The sequence below is a fragment of the Lepisma saccharinum genome, chromosome 23, assembly GCF_977018435.1.
Source record: "Lepisma saccharinum chromosome 23, izLepSacc3.1, whole genome shotgun sequence".
NCBI classification, from domain to species: domain Eukaryota; kingdom Metazoa; phylum Arthropoda; class Insecta; order Zygentoma; family Lepismatidae; genus Lepisma; species Lepisma saccharinum.
The window spans coordinates 51,825,284-51,841,532 of record NC_139251.1 but is presented as its reverse complement, the minus strand read 5'-3'; the positions used below and the strand labels follow the sequence as shown (position 1 = coordinate 51,841,532).

The 16,249-nt window shown below is 40.5% G+C and overlaps 1 protein-coding gene across 3 annotated transcripts in view; it reads right to left on the bottom strand.

Annotated features, from left to right (window-relative positions):
• Nucleotides 1–16,249, bottom strand: part of LOC145977765 (uncharacterized) — a 36,477-nt gene that overhangs the window by 17,218 nt on the left and 3,010 nt on the right. The window contains exon 3 of one of the 3 annotated variants that reach the window (XM_083110037.1): nt 7,398–9,807. The exons of 1 other annotated variant lie outside the window; for it this stretch is intronic. In XM_083110037.1, coding sequence (XP_082966163.1) covers nt 8,322–9,807 — 1,486 coding nt within the window. In that variant the 3' untranslated portion in view covers nt 7,398–8,321. Of the gene's footprint in view, nt 1–7,397; nt 9,824–16,249 lie in introns of those variants that run through there. One more of the 3 variants, XM_083110039.1, reaches the window with a different exon arrangement.

Here is a 16,249-nt window from a genome sequence, read left to right as displayed (position 1 = left end):
GCGTCAAAATATACAGTACTGAAACTCTGACACCTCGAACGCGCATGTGCGTTTGTCGATAGGGCATAGCTCCAGCCGCTTCTGTTCTCAGTAGTGAAAATGAAGTTGTAAACTCGCTAATAGTGTAGATGTTAGTGTTTCTTTCAGGATAAATAAACTCACAGATGACAACAATGTAATGTTCGTCTTTTAATTTCAGTACTGTATATTTTGGCACATGCTGTACTAATTATAATGAAAGAAATAAATGAACTTAGGACAATAACAGGATATAAATAAGGTGGAAAGGATAATTAATATTCAGTAATAGCGTAAGTGATCATTATATAAAAGTAAAGAAGTCGAATTGTAATTACGATTCTGGGTCTATTACGGTTCCCACGAACTGAGAGTTTTGTGCGGCTTTTAGGTTGTTTTCCCAGGTGTAGCACCATTTCACAGCAGGCACCGAAGCACTTTTGGTAGGTGCATCTATTGCAGCTCCAAGTTAAGGTTAGCGCCAGCCAGGCGGCGATCTTTAACTAACCCCTTTCTCTTTGTCTATCTGGGAGATAGATTTTCTTAATATTTCCGTCAATGTGTATAAGGTGATGCCAAAGAAACGAGGAAAGAGAGGAGGCAGGAAAACGACAAAATCTATTCTGGCAAGACGAAAAAGAGGAGGAGGAGAAATGATACAACCTCCAATCAGCAACTATGATCCACTGGGTCTATTGCACGACGTTTCCAAACAAGAACGTGCATATAAGCTGCGGAACCTAGATATACATACCGTTCCAGGAAGTATACAGGGTGTTCCTAAAGGTCGTTTACAATGCTTTGGAGGTGATTCCTCACACGAAAACAAGCAAAAAGTGTGAGTTGCATTTTTAAGACTGAGGCTTCGTTTCCGAGATAGGAGCCTCGCAAAAGGTGACAAACTGAACATCACGCCTAACTTGGACGAATACTATCACAGATAGAAAGGCGGTTCCAAGGGAATCATCAAGAAATCGTATGTGCTCAGTCCAGAAGTCACTATGAAAAGTTCACTGCACACATGCGCAATGGAGTCCTCACAGGAATTGGGGATTTCCAGCAAGAACAATGATGGAAAGGGTATGTAACGCAGCAAGAAGGACAGTGACAATGAGAAATGCATTAAAGACAACACATCCCGACCTCAAACATCAAAACATGAGCACGGAACACAAAATCCGAAAAGTTGAGCACGGTTGCATACCCCAGTTACACGCGAGGAATGAATGAATCATGTCATGTGGCATACGAGAGACACATTACTCCACCAGGAGGAGGGAAAGAAAAACACAATATTAGATGAGTGCGACAACGTGTATTTTTACACACGACAACTACGTAATATCCCCCCCCCCCCACACACACACACAACAAACAACAAATGCTACAATGTCTTACGTGCAGACAGTGCGTGTCACTGTACACCAACTGAAGATTGCCACTTTCACCACACAAAGGGGGTGGGGAGCAATACCAAGAGTGTTCTCACTGGGATTTGCCGAGGGCGATAATCACAGACAGTTTTCAAAATGTCTGCCGCTCACTTCTACGCAGAGATGACAGCGACGAATCAAGGATTGTTGAGTACGAGCAAACAAGCCAGATGTATCTGCTACCGTCGCGGCGGCAACGTTGATGCAAGCAACAAGGTCCTCAGCTGATGTGACAGGTGTGTCGTATACGAGGGTTTTCATTTCTCCCCAGAAGAAAAAAATCAGAGGGTTGAGATCTGGCGACCTCGGTGGCCAAGGCACAGGCTCATCCCTATCAATGAACCTATTGCGAAACACGTCATGCAGGAAATGTCGTACATTATGATCGAAATGAGCTGGTGCCCCATAGTGTTGGTACCACATTTCTTGCCACAGTGCCAAAGGTACGGTCTCCAACAGTTCAGGCAGAACCTCACTAAGAAATGCATGATACGTGCGACCATTCAGGCAAACAGGGAGAATGTATGGTCCAATTAAATGATCATGTACTATCCCGCACCACACATTCACTGAAAATCTGTGCTGGTGATGGGCCACAAAAAGTGCATGTGGGTTGTCAAAGTCCCAGACATGACTGTTTGTACCATTGAAGACATCCATCCTGGTGAAAATGGCTTCATCTGTCCACAATACCTTTGCCCCGAAGTTAGGGTTTGTGTCCAGCTGATGCAACAACCATTGGCAAAACTCCATATGAGGGCGATAGACACGAGGTAACAGTTCTTGTACTTTCTGCAGTTTAAAAGGGTGCATTCCTTCCTCTGAAAACACTCGCCAAACATTCACATGAGACGTGTTTTGTGCCCAAGCGAACACGTGCATATTGGTGCCAGGATGTTCTGCGACCGCTGTTAACACATCTTCTGCAAACTGATGTGTGCTTACACTTTGGGGTCTTCCAACTTCTTGCCGCGGTGGTAACACTGACCCTGTTTCACGCAGTCAATTGTCCACTACCTGCAAGAAGGCGTGAGACGGTAAATGTCTATGTGGAAAGCGTTCTCCATAAAGATGCCTTGCCCCACGGCTCTTACCACATGCCTCCCCATACATGAGATGCATGTCTGCTAGCTGCTGGGTCAAATTACGCAGCCATCCGTGTAATAGGGAGTTGGAACTGCAAAGTATCGTTTTTGTTTAACACTGGCACACTGCACAAATTGGCCGTATCACCATACGAACACCACAGACCAATTGTTGCGATACTTGACTTACCCACTCCACCACGTCAACTTCTTTCAATACAACATACTAGTAGTCTTCAATGCGTATGACAACCTAGAGCGAACTGCTGATCATATCCCAGCACCTGCAACATGACTGGAACGACTGCCGGAGAGAACCAACCCTTCGAGCTCCTCTCGCAGGTATAGCAGTCATGAAGGTCAAACGTAGACTACGAGAGCCAGACTTGCCTGCGCAGCGCTTCCAACACTGGTCTAGTTTACGTCACAGTGATCGCGTGTGAACACTCTTGGTATTGCTCCCCACCCCCTTTGTGTGGTGAAAGTGACATCTTCAGATGGTGTACAGTGACACGCACTGTCTGTGCGTAAGACATTGTAGCATTTGTTGTTTGTTGTGTGTGTGGGGGGGGGGGATATTACGTAGTTGTCGCGTGTAAAAATACACGTTGTCGCAATCATCTGATATTGTGTTTTTCTTTCCCTCCTCCTGGTGGAGTAATGTGTCTCTCGTATGCCACATGACATGATTCGTTCATTCCTCGCGTGTGTTGTGCTCATGTTTTGATGTTTGAGGTCGGGATGTGTTGTCTTTAATGCATTTCTCTTTGTCACGGTCCTTCTTGCTGCGTTACATACCCTTTCCATGCATTGTTCCTGCTGGAAATCCCCAATTCCTTTGAGGACTCCATTGCGCATGTGTGCAGTGAACTTTTCATAGTGACTTCTGGACTGAGCACATACAATTCCTTGATGATTCCCTTGGAACCGCCTCTCTATCTGTGATAGTATTCGTCCCAGTTAGGTGTGACGTTCACTTTGTCACCTCTTGCGAGGCTCCTATCTCGGAAACGAAGCCTCAGTCGGAAAAATGGAACTCACACTTTTTGCTTGTTTTTGTGTGAGGAATCACCTCCCAAGCATTGTAAACGACCTTTAGAAACACCCTGTATACAAAGATACAAAGGGAAGTGTATCTAATGATCCACGTACAAGTAAAATCAATCAAGCCAGGATCTAAAAGGTGTAAATAAAGAATAAGGAAAGGATGAGGTTACATAGATGAAGAAATTTAAGTAGCATCAGGAATTTGTAAATAAGGATGTAAATATACAGTATGTAATAATTACAAGTAGAAGAAATATTAGTAATTATAAGAAGAAGCTGCCTTAGTAATTATAAGAAGATGCTTTAGTAATTATAAGAAGAAGAAGCCTTAGTAATTTTAAGAAGAAGTCTTAGTAATTACAAGAAGAAGCCTAAAGAAGACAGGCTACAATTAATAAGAAATAAAAATAGAACAAAAAATATTGTATGAAAAGATTTCCAAAGTTATCTAGTATTTCTACATGTTATTCAAGAATATATTACGAATTGTACCCTCCGTAGTGGGTTAAATCTATTGTTTCCTTCCATATATTCGTAGTGTTAGTCACCCTGATCTGTGCCCAGAGGTATCTCATTGTTTTTACCCTATGATAAGCTGGCAGATGCTAACGTGAGAGGACGTGGCATCTGTTGACAGTTCTGTCCAATTACTACTCCCGTACGGACAAGAAAAAAATTATAATTCAATGCATTCCAAATAATATTTAGAGGCTTAACACATTTTCCTGCCCCTCCGGAAAAATATATATCTCTCTCTCTCTCTCATATCACTGCTCTCTGGCGCCGTGGTTGTGTTGTGCATAAAACCGGCCTAAAAGTTGAGGCCGAAACTTAGCAACAAGATTTCCTGTTCCCATGCAGAGTTCCATAACAATATATATAAAATAATAATAATAATAGACAAAATTCCCTGACATTTCCCTGACTTTTTTTTTGACACCTCAAATTCCATGACTTTTCCTGGTTTTCCAGGTCTGTCGCCACCCTGTAATATTATCCAGAAAAAAAACACTTTACTTTTCAGTGAGATGACTGTACAATAAATATTCAAAGGGTGATAATTAGACGTCTCACGAGATGTTACTATATAATTTGTGCAGCAGGCACATGGGAAACAGAACTGTGTGACTTTGAGTTTTGATCTTCGCGCCCGTTTCGAATCCCCCTGCCTGGTAGTATGTGGCATAGGCCTTGGTTAGTTTCAGAGTTCCCACGGCGGTTAAGGTGATTCCGGGACAATCGACTCGATCGATGATGGTGCCATGCTTCCTAACTTCTACCTGCAAGAACAGGTATGGCACAAAGTTGTCCACAAGCCTCAGGTTCGCGTTGGTCAGAAAAGCTTCCCCGTTCTCCTTCTTCACCACGTCAAACTTGACGTACAAATCAGCTCTGTGAGGGTGGATGAGGCCATCCCTGACGTCCACATCGAACTCGATCTCTCGGTTCGGTTTGTTGAGGTTCGCGAATGTGCAATGGTTTGGAGGGAAGGACTGCAACTCGTAACTTTCGATTTTCTCCATGATGGTTATTTATTACACATTTATTTCCACAGTGGTCGTGGCTCTGGCGAAATCTACCACCTCGCCCTTCTCGTTGGTCACCGCCAACTCTACGTTGTCTATGCAGTTGAGGCACACAGGAAAGTATATCGGAGACGAGGGTGTGTAGATGATTGGCTGCATGAACTCCGAATTCAGTTTGAACGTGGTGATGATCCCCGTCTGCTTGTGCCTGCCTGGGATGCTGAGGATTTGATGATCATGCCTTCTGCCACGTTGCAGTGCATGTTCAGAGTCTCGATGGCTAGAAATTTAGGAATGTTGGTGCCGATGTGCTTGATACCAGGTTCGAGCTTGGTATCGTTCTTGAATCACAGGAGCTCTTTGACAGTACCTAGATCCACAGTTTCTGTGGCAGACACCAGTTCCACCCTGTGGGTCACAGAGTTCTGCGACAGCAACATGCTTCTCGGCAAGTGGGTCTGCAAAGTAGACAAGTTGTACTGGCCAGGGATGATGCTGACTTTGTTTGATGATGTTGTTATGCAACGTCACATTGGGTATCAGGTACATGCTGAAGAATGCGCAAAGGGCGATGGATTTAGGATAGATGATGTCGTCGTGCAACGTGAATTTCAGGATCAAAGTCTCGCTAGTGAGATGGAACACTCCCATTGTGCTTCAGGTGCCACAACGCTTGCTGGAAATCCTCGATCGTCGGGTTATTTATTTGCGAAAGAAACACGACCATGGAAACACAGAGATGGCTGCAGTTCACTTTGTCGAAACCTTGCATGCGTTTGTCATTGTAGTAGAGACCAGAAGTACCGAGGTGCTTCACCAACCCAGCAGGTGGCACACCTCCGAATGATTCGAAAACAAAAGTATTACCGTTTGCTTGCTTGTGGTAGCATAAACCAGTGGGTGCACGGATTTTCGTAACTGTCCAGGTAGACCATGCCACACTCTCTTTTCTTCACGGCAAAGGTTAGGGAATCGAACATGAAAATGCCCCTGAAGTTTTTAATACCCAACGGTTCGATCAGAGAGTCAATGTCGAGGTTGGACAGCTGAGGATATGTTGGGCTGGTATATACACTTTTTTCTTAGCAGTCAACCCTATTTTGCCATTTGTCCTAATTTTGACATTTTTTTTTACAAATACTGGCCCAGATGGGGATATGACTTTCACCAATATCTTTTTCTCTCTCCTTGCACACCCCAATGTTCTAGATAGGTCTTTTTGATATTATAGGTCAATAATACAAATATCGATATTGATGAAGAAGGATATTGATGGGTGACAGGCGAAAAATATTTCTCATGAAGAGAGACAATTTGAGTATAATAACAATGAATATGAGGTAATGACGTTCTCAAGAGGGGTGTTGGTGGGGTAATAGCTTGGTGGTGCTGCAAAAGGTGTGCAATTTCTTCACCATGGATCAGAAGCAACCTCTGTATATGTTTCTGATTGTTGGGTCAGGAGGGAGGGGTCGATTTTTTTCCATTACTTTGGACCATAATATTGAAACTCTACGATTGCATGTTTAGCTCTAATACCAACTCCAACAGCATCATTTTGCAGACAACTGTGGCAGAGTGGTTAGCAAAGCATGCTAGGATGCCAGGGATTCTGAGTTTGAATTCCAACCTGGGTATGGGCATTGTTTATTGTTTGTGAGTATGTTCCTTCATCAATTTCATCATATCGTCACAATTAGACTTAGAAAAAAAGTGAGGTAAAATAACCTATTTCAATCAGCCCTACAGAATTCTGGATCTTCTCTTTGTTCCACATATGTGGATCTCCCCCCTTCCCAAGAATGTATATTAGGTGTCTGGACTTCAGCCCCCCCCCCCCTTGCAAAATTTGAAAATCAAACAATGAAAATATACTTGTTTAGCATTTGTTGTATAACTGAGGGTTATATACTTGCGTCCAACTTATAGGAAGGCAAGCATTATATTGACATCATATGGATTTGAAGGACAGTGTCAAAGATGATTTGTGCATGGCTACCACTTATGCATAAAATATTAAGAGACTTTGCATTTCATCAACTGGATCTAAAATATTTTTCTTTGTTATTCAATAAATATTCAATTCTATGTATTTTTGACAATAAATTTCTTAACTCTACTGTTGTTTTATACATATTTTGGTAGTCTTAACTACACATAAGATAAATAAAGAATATGTACTGTTATATCTCTATTTTTATACCTTCTTTTTACCTATTCATGTAATAACAACAATACACAATTAATTGAATTTAGGTATTATGAATAGATCTATGAATTATATTAATATATTAATTTTATTTGTATAAAACATTCAATCAAAAATGTGGCCATTTTCCAACAACAGTACTTACATTTATAAGTAACTTTTGGCTCTAATTCTCCCTCGTAGTAGCATACTGATCTTAAGTATTACATGGGGTATATATGCATATAGTTCTGCATACGTATTGTGAATTGTAAAGTTTTTAATTGTCGTGAAACATCTAATAGTTTAATATTAGCATTTGCTTCATATTTGTGACATCACAGGAACACAACGAGTATAACCAAATCATTTCGTTTCTAAAAGGCCAATGATATGATGACATAAACACATGAAAGTTTGCACTAAATTCATTTTATGCTCAGATAAGCTAATCATGACTGGGTCTATCGTTTTAAAATGGCATCCAAATCGCTACGCAATATGTCTCCACTAAGAATAAAACCTAGTATCCCCTGATTATAAGACAGTTTTACCACTATACCATTGCATAGGTAATACACAAACTCACATACGGCAAAAACAAATTAGTAGCTAGTGTCTCTTGGATGTAAGATTATTTAGGTAGTTCCAAAATATGACTTCATGAACCTTGAAAACTCTTAAATGACACTGGAAGTGAAATAGCTTAGCCATAATTAGTAAAAAGCCAAAAAACCAAAAAATGCAGTTTTCTTTCCAAAAAAGCCATGTTTTATTGAGAAAAAAAAGGTCTGTTCAAGAAAGCTGGCTTTTTGCAACTCTAATCATTACACACTGAGCATGAAAAGGGTTTCTCTCCAGTATGAACTATTAAATGTTCTCTAAGATCATTCTTTCATGCAAATAATTTGTTACATGTTGAACAGACATGGGGCTTCTCTCCAGTATGCATTATTAAATGGTTTTCAAGACCATCCTTCCATGCAAATGATTTGTTACATGTTGAACACAGGTAGGGTCTCTCTCAAGTATGAATTATTAAATGTTTTCTAAGATTTGACTTCCGTGTAAATGTATTATTACACACTGAGCATGAAAAGGGTTTCTCTCCAGTATGAAATATTAAATGTTTTCTAAGAGCTTCCTTCCTTGCAAATGATTTGTTACATGTTGAACAGACATGGGGCTTCTCTCCAGTATGCATTATTAAATGGTTTTCAAGACCGTCCTTCCGTGCAAATGATTTGTTACATGTTGAACACAGGTAGGGTCTCTGTCCAGTATGAATTATTAAATGTTTTCTAAGATTTGACTTCCGTGTAAATGTATTATTACACACTGAGCATAAAAAGGGTTTCTCTCCAGTATGAACTATTAAATGTTTTCTAAAAGCTTCCTTTCTTGCAAATGATTTGTTACATGTTGAACAGACATGGGGCTTCTCTCCAGTATGCATTAATAAATGGTTTTCAAGACCATCCTTCCGTGCAAATGATTTGTTACATGTTGAACACAGGTAGGGTTTCTCTCCAGTATGAATTATTAAATGTTTTCTAAGATTTGACTTCCATGTAAATGTATTATTACACACTGAGCATGAAAAGGGTTTCTCTCCAGTATGAAATATTAAATGTTTTCTAAGAGCTTGCTTCCTTGCAAATGATTTGTTACATGTTGAACAGACATGGGGCTTCTTTCCAGTATGAATTATTAAATGGTTTTCAAGACAATCCTTCCGTGCAAATGATTTGTTACATGTTGAACACAGGTAGGGTTTCTCTCCAGTATGAATTATTAAATGTTCCGTAAGATTTGACTTCCGTGTAAATGTATTATTACACACTGAGCATGAAAAGGGTTTCTCTCCAGTATGAATTATTAAATGTTTTGTAAGATCTTCCTTTCGTGCAAATGATTTGTTACATGTTGAACACATATGGGGCTTCTCTCCAGTATGAATTATTAAATGTTTTTCAAGTCTATTCTTCCATGCAAATGATTTGTTACATGTTGAACACACATGGGACTTCTCTCCAGTACGAATTCTTAAATGTTTCATAAGACTGGACTTCACTGTAAATGCATTATTACACACTGAACATACAAAGGGTTTGTCTCCAGTATGAGATCTGGAATGTTTTCGAAGATCTTCCTTGCTTGCAACACTATGAGTCTTCCAATGGTTTCTAATACTTTGTTTCAATGCTAGAGGTTTGCTACAGGTTGAACACAAAAAAAACTTTCCACCACTATGACCTCCTGTATATTCCACGAGACATTTTATATCCTTAAATGATTCCTTGCACATTGAGCACTCAAACGATTTTGTTCTACTATGATTTTGCAAGTGAACTGCAAGTTCACATTTATCATTGAACAAATTAATTCCATCATTCCAAATGGCAAATCCTTCAGAGTTTGAAGATTTTCTATGTTCTCCTTCCCTTGTACATTCTAGAGTCGTTCCACTATTATTAGTCGCACAGTAGAATGCTGTCTCTAGTGTCGAGCTGAAAGAAAGAAATCCTATTGGAAGTGATTTTGGTCTGAAGTTTTGAGTTGAAACATAAGTCTAGCTAAGATATGAATGTAAAATATTCCTTTCATTGAAGAGCACATTTAATCAATGTATATAACAGTAATAACTTGGACGGATATATACCAGGGTGGCCACTCTAGGATATTGACAAAATTCAAGTAACATTTCCGGTTTTAAAGGCGAACTTTCCAGAAATTAATAGGTATAAGCAGATGCTTTCTCTATCTCAGCCATATGTATTACCCCTCTCACCACCCAACCACACAAATATATTAACAATATAAAGGGTCTGTGCGATTCCGATTTATCAAAAGTATTATTTTAATTCAATTGAACAGTGTGTTTGCGTGTGTGTGTGTGTATATATACCGATACAATAATATTAATGCTGACTTCTGCCTGTTATTAATTTATGCTGGCCTCCACGTCTGACGAAGTGGTTAGCACAATGCACTACTATGCCAAGAGTGTATGTGTGTGTATATAGTAGTGCATTGTGCTCACCAGTCCATCACACACGGAGGCCAGCATAAATTAATAACAGGCAGATGTCAGCATTAATATTATCCAGAAAAAAATACTTTAATTTTCAGTGAGATGACTGTACAATAAATATTTAAAGGGTGATAATTACACGTCTCACGAGATGTTACTATATAATTTGTGACCTCCATCAATCATGACCTATTAGCACAAATCCCCATGGGATATCCACAATGTATAGTCATTCCAAATGAGTTGTGGCATCTTGGACATAGAAAGGGTTTCTGTCGAGTATGATATCCAAGATGGGAGATCCTCCTGGATAGCCATATAATATCCTGTCATTTATATTCAGAGGATCTCTCATTCTGGATATTATGGGATATGAAGAATTATGTCCACATGCTATTAAAAAATTGAAGTAAATGCATTGATACCAGTGGATTCTTTGATAGTGTCTAGTCTCAATTTAGTTATGTTAGGTCTCAAATATTCGCAATTAAAATTACCACCTGAGTGCTAGTGTAGCTTACAATATGGCTACTCTATGTAGGATAAATTTTTGTTTACATTCAGTAGTAATACGTAACAGCAGCGTGTTGTCATGGCTGGTATGGAAGAAATGTTTAAATTATGGAATATATTTAAGTATTGCGAATTCGATGTGAATTCCAGGGTTCATAACGAAGGTGAAGCTGTGCTGAGAACAAAGAGTTTAATTATGATAAACAAAAATAACACGGAAAATGCGATTCTTCAAAGCAGTGCTGTTTCATCTGCACAGGTTGTAACAGGGGTTCTCGGAAATTATTTAAAAATAAAGCAAATCACCTGTATTTGCAAAGCTTGGGCAGCAAAAAAATGTAAACATGCCGCTGCAATCCATTCGCAATTTCCTAGAGGCTACCTTCACTGAAAAAGGCTTTACTGAATGAAACTGCAACATTAGCATGTCGATTTTCTTTTTCTGGTTCATTAATTAATTCTCAAAACTATTTTCATCTTTGCACTTAATCGACTTACACTTCTTCCAAGTTTCATACATAATACCACAGACATAATACATTTCATAAAGAATAATTTAAAACTTTATACTTTCACGGTAATGGAATCACCTTTGGAAAATAAAGTAAAGAGACTAATGCCTTCTTCATAATTTCCTTGCTCCATTTCAATGTTATCCCTCATGCCAATCGTCTGTCACTGAATTCTGTTATCCCCGAGTTATTTACAAATTTCATTTTTTGATTACACGGGGCGGAAAGACACTAACTTTTCAATTGTCTTGACCCACAAAATGACTTAAGAGCCAAAAACTGAACAGTAGACGTTACTCTTTCGAACATATCCTATGCTTTCAACGACTTCAACACAACATAGAGTAGTTTTGGAAAGTCCCACCAGATGGAATATTGAAGAATTTTAATCGCGAATTGTGATCTAGTATGAATTTATAACTCGCAAACATGGCATGAAGCAATTGCACTGTGCATGGGCTATTGTTTGACCAAGCAAGTTTCACATGCGCACAAGGCCAGGAGAAAGTTACTGGATTTACAACACTTTGTCTCACACACCACGCAAGGCTATACTGAGAGGATAGTAGCAGTGTGCTTACTCCTGGTAGTGAAGAACATAATATGTGTGCATCCAAGACTGCATGTACATGAGTGTGTGTGTGTGAGAGAGAGAGAGAGGGGGGAGGGGAGAGAGTGAGGGAGGGAGAGAGGGGGGTTGCTTGTTATTATCATAGGTGTAAACGAGGCTTTCGATATGCATAAATCTAGTCCAGAAATGTTCTTTACTTATCCAAAGTACGTGTGGTAAATATCAGGATAATGTTCAATTTCAGTCCTGAATATACAAGGGCCACACTGAAAGTTTCAGGAATCCGGTACTGGCAACTATGCAATCTGTTAGATTTTGTTATATTTAAAAACTGTGACATTTGTTGACTGTAAATACAAGGACTGATGTAATACGGATTCTTTTTCGTTTCAGGATAGAAGTTTGAAGTGAGGTGTTTGTAAAAAAAAAAATGGAATTAACCAGAGAGAACTTACGTGCCATGATTTATTACGATTTTTGGCAAGGTTTAACACAGCAACAGTGCGTTACTCAAATGATTGAAACTTTTCACGAAGATGCCCCATCAAAGACAAAAATTTATCGCTGGTTTCAAGAATTCAGATGTAGCCGGGTTAGCCTTAGTGATGAAATTCGTGAAGGCTGCCTATCGACAGCCATTGTGCCAGAAAACATTGATGCTGTTCGTGAACTAATCAACAGTGATCGACACGTGACTTATCGCGAAATTCAGGATTCCTTAGGTATTGGCATGAGTCATATACACACAATTTTGCACAATCATTTAGGTGTGAAAAAGCTTTGTGCCTGTTGGATCCCACACAATTTAACAAAAGCACAAAAAGATGACTGTGTGAAGTGGTGCAAGGCTATGACCAAACGGTTCAAGCCAGGGTCAACAAATCTTGTGTTTAACATTGTCACAGGCGATGAATCATGGATTTAATTGTTCGTTCACGCAGTGTGTCGAAAAAAATGGTTGCCTCTTTTTTCGGTAAATCAGGTCACATTGCGACTGTTGCACTAGAGAATCGTACAACAGTCAATGCAGAATGGTATACCACAATTTGCCTGCCACAAGTACTTCATGTGCTCAGAACTTCAAACCGCAATCATTGAATCATTCTGCATCATGACAATGCCAGCTCACATACAGCATCTGACACAAGGAACTTTCTGGATCATGAACAAGTTGAACTGACTCATCCAGCTTATTCACCTGATTTAGCCCCAGTGATTTTTTTGTTCCCAACAATCAAGAACAAGTTGCGTGCTCAGCGATTTTTTTCACTCCCGAAGAGGCTATCAAAGCATATGAAATGAATGTCTCGCAGGTAACAAATTCAGACTGAGCCATCGGGGAGGCCCGATGATATTTGGTACACAGCTTTGCTCCAAAACTGATACCTGTGAAAAGATTTTCCTGAAATATGATTATTACGAATTATGAGGGTTGTTCAAAATGTCATTTTTGAGCAACATGCTCTTAGCAATTAAGTATATACTGAGGAAGGAATGAAGGTATAGAAGCGTTCTTGAGCTCGTTGTGAAGAGGAAGGACAGCTGCATCTTATGAAATGAAATGATCAAATGTTGAAATTATACGACGCACGCTTTTAGAAGCGATATCGGGCAGGGCCATGCAGAGGGTGTGCGTGGCGATCAGCCAATGGCAGGAGTGCAACGTTGTACAGTTAGGAGACTGCGGCGCGGAAGTTAAAAGCCGTGTTCTGTATTTTTCTTGCGCGCAAGAAGTTTTCATAAAACTCGCCACTTTAAGGTTCATCATAAGATGGGGAAAGACATTTTGAACCTGACTGTCCAAGTCTTATGAATTTCCGTCGCCTACAGCCGGAGTTATCGTTCCTTGAAGAAACAAGGGAAACACCTTTCATTTCCTTCCGCCTGTTTTTTTTCGTTGCCACCGTGTTGACGCAACTGAGTTGTTGTGTCTAGGGAAAACTGTGGGTGTTAAATTCGCCTCGATATAAACAATGATCCTTCATTGTTCTGGGCGTTCTCGAACATTGAAAGTCTGGGTCAGTTTGAGTTCAGCATTTTCGTTGCAAGGCCGGTGTAAAATTATTCGCTAATCGTTCCCTCGTGCGCCACAAATAACAGTTTGTGAAAAGATTAAATACAGCCCTTTCGTGCAATAGTGTGTGTTCCGTGTGTTCTTTTTATTTTAAATAATGCCACTCTCAAAACCTAGCACCAGTAATACAGGCACCAAGGGTGCAAAATCTAATCATTAACCTCCAGGAGAGTGACTTGGAAATGAGTGAAATCAGTGACACGGAGACCGAGGAAGACGACGAGAGCGGTAATGAATAAATACCTTCAAGCTTCTTTCAGGTATGGGTTTCTCGTATGATATTACGAGAAACTACAGTGATATGATATTATAATCCTGTGTAGAAATATTCACTATATTATTTCACTGTACTCATATATACTGTGCATGCATTATCAAAATAATGGACACATCGCGAATTTTCTATTCTTCCCTTGCTCTAGCAGTTAGTTTGGCAACAGCGCAGTAGCACTGGCTGGGTATTGGCCGAACTCATGTTCCTTCTAAAAGCGTACGCCGTATAGTAAAATTTGAACTCTCTGTTCTGTTGGTGGCCGCGGTGGCTCACGTCTGACTACCATGCTAAAGGTCCCGGGTTCGATCCCCGGCCGGTTCAAATTCGGGAACTTTTCTAACGATGGAAGCGGCCCCGGCGCCCACCCAGCGTCGAATAACATGGGTACCTGGGGGAAACCCTGGGGGGTAAAGGCGGTCAGGGGCGTGATGCTGATCACATCACCCCCACTCTCGACCGGATCAAGAAAGTGTGGGGCGTTACTCCCACACCCCCTATACGCCTTCATGGCATGGTGTTATGCACAGGGGAGCACTTTACCTTTACCTTTTTTTACCTGTTCAAATTTCAATTTTGAACAGCTCAAAACACCTCCCAATCGATTTCTCTCATTTTTTTATATTTTTAACTACCATCCCTCCTCTTCTGGTGGCTCAGTCGGTAATGCATCTGACTACCATGCTAAAGGTCATGGGTTCGATCCCCGGCCGGTTCAAATCCGGGAACTTTTCTAACGTTGGAAGCAGCCCCGGCACCCACCCAGCGTCGAATAACATGGGTACCTGGGGGGAAACCCTGGGGGGTAAAGGCGGTCAGGGACATGATGCTGATCACATTCATTCATTCATTCAGGCTTCTTCCCCGCATAAATGTCCCCGATAATTCACATCTGGATTGTCTCGCTGTTCTTACCAACAAAACATTTACAATAGTTAAGCTTATTGTCGTTTGAATAATTGTCTGGTCAACAAGGTGAGACATTTTTAAGGAGAGACAAATAAACGTGCTGCGGTAAACAATACAATGGGAAGGCGAACTGTTGACTGTATTCTTGTCTGCCTAGCCTTTGTCTATACATTAGCCTCTTACAACGAACCAAGAACTTTCTTTAGTTAATTCTCATTGTTCACACAAAAAAAAATACATGTTCGTTGAACACTTTCATACGTAGAGGGGTGGCAGATGGTGTTCCAGCCCCTACCGAAAGTTGTAGACGTGTGTTAAGGGCGCTGAAGTTAAAACCTTACCGGATAAGTGTAGTGCAACAACTGAGGGAGCTTGACCCGGGGAAGAGGGTGGATTTTTGATCATGGCTATTGACGAATGTTGCCAGTGGTGTTTTGGATCCATTGATGCTCATCATGAGTGACGAGGCGTGGTTTCACCTGTCGGGATACGTAAATTCCCAAAACAATCGCTATTGGTCATCACAGAATCCACACGTAATCCACGAGCAGCCATTGCATGACGAAAAGATTGGTGTTTGGTGTGCCATTTCCGCACAACGCGTTATGGGGCCCATATTTTTTGAAACCACAGTAGACAGTAACATGTATTTGGGAATTCTGGAAGTTTTATGAACAATTGACAGAAGAGGAGCGTCAGTTCTGTTACTTTCAGGAGGACGGATCAACAAGCCACACATCAAATGCTTCACTATCCCGTGTGCATGAAATGTTTACTCCAGAGTTTTGCAGTTCCAAGGTATCATTATCATACATTATAGACTTAAATATTTTCAGGTCATCCACGTACAAGAGTTTCTTGGAATGTAGCAGGCATTCTTGGAGATCGTTAACAATCACAAGAAATAGCAGTGGTCCAAGGTTCGATCCTTGCGGGACACCCGAGGAGGTCTGAAATACAGTAGACATGCTATTATCATATCTAACATACTGTTTTCGGTCTTTCAGGTAGGAGGAGATAAGTTTTAAAACACGGGCAGAGAGGTTAAGATGGTGAAGCTTTTGGAGA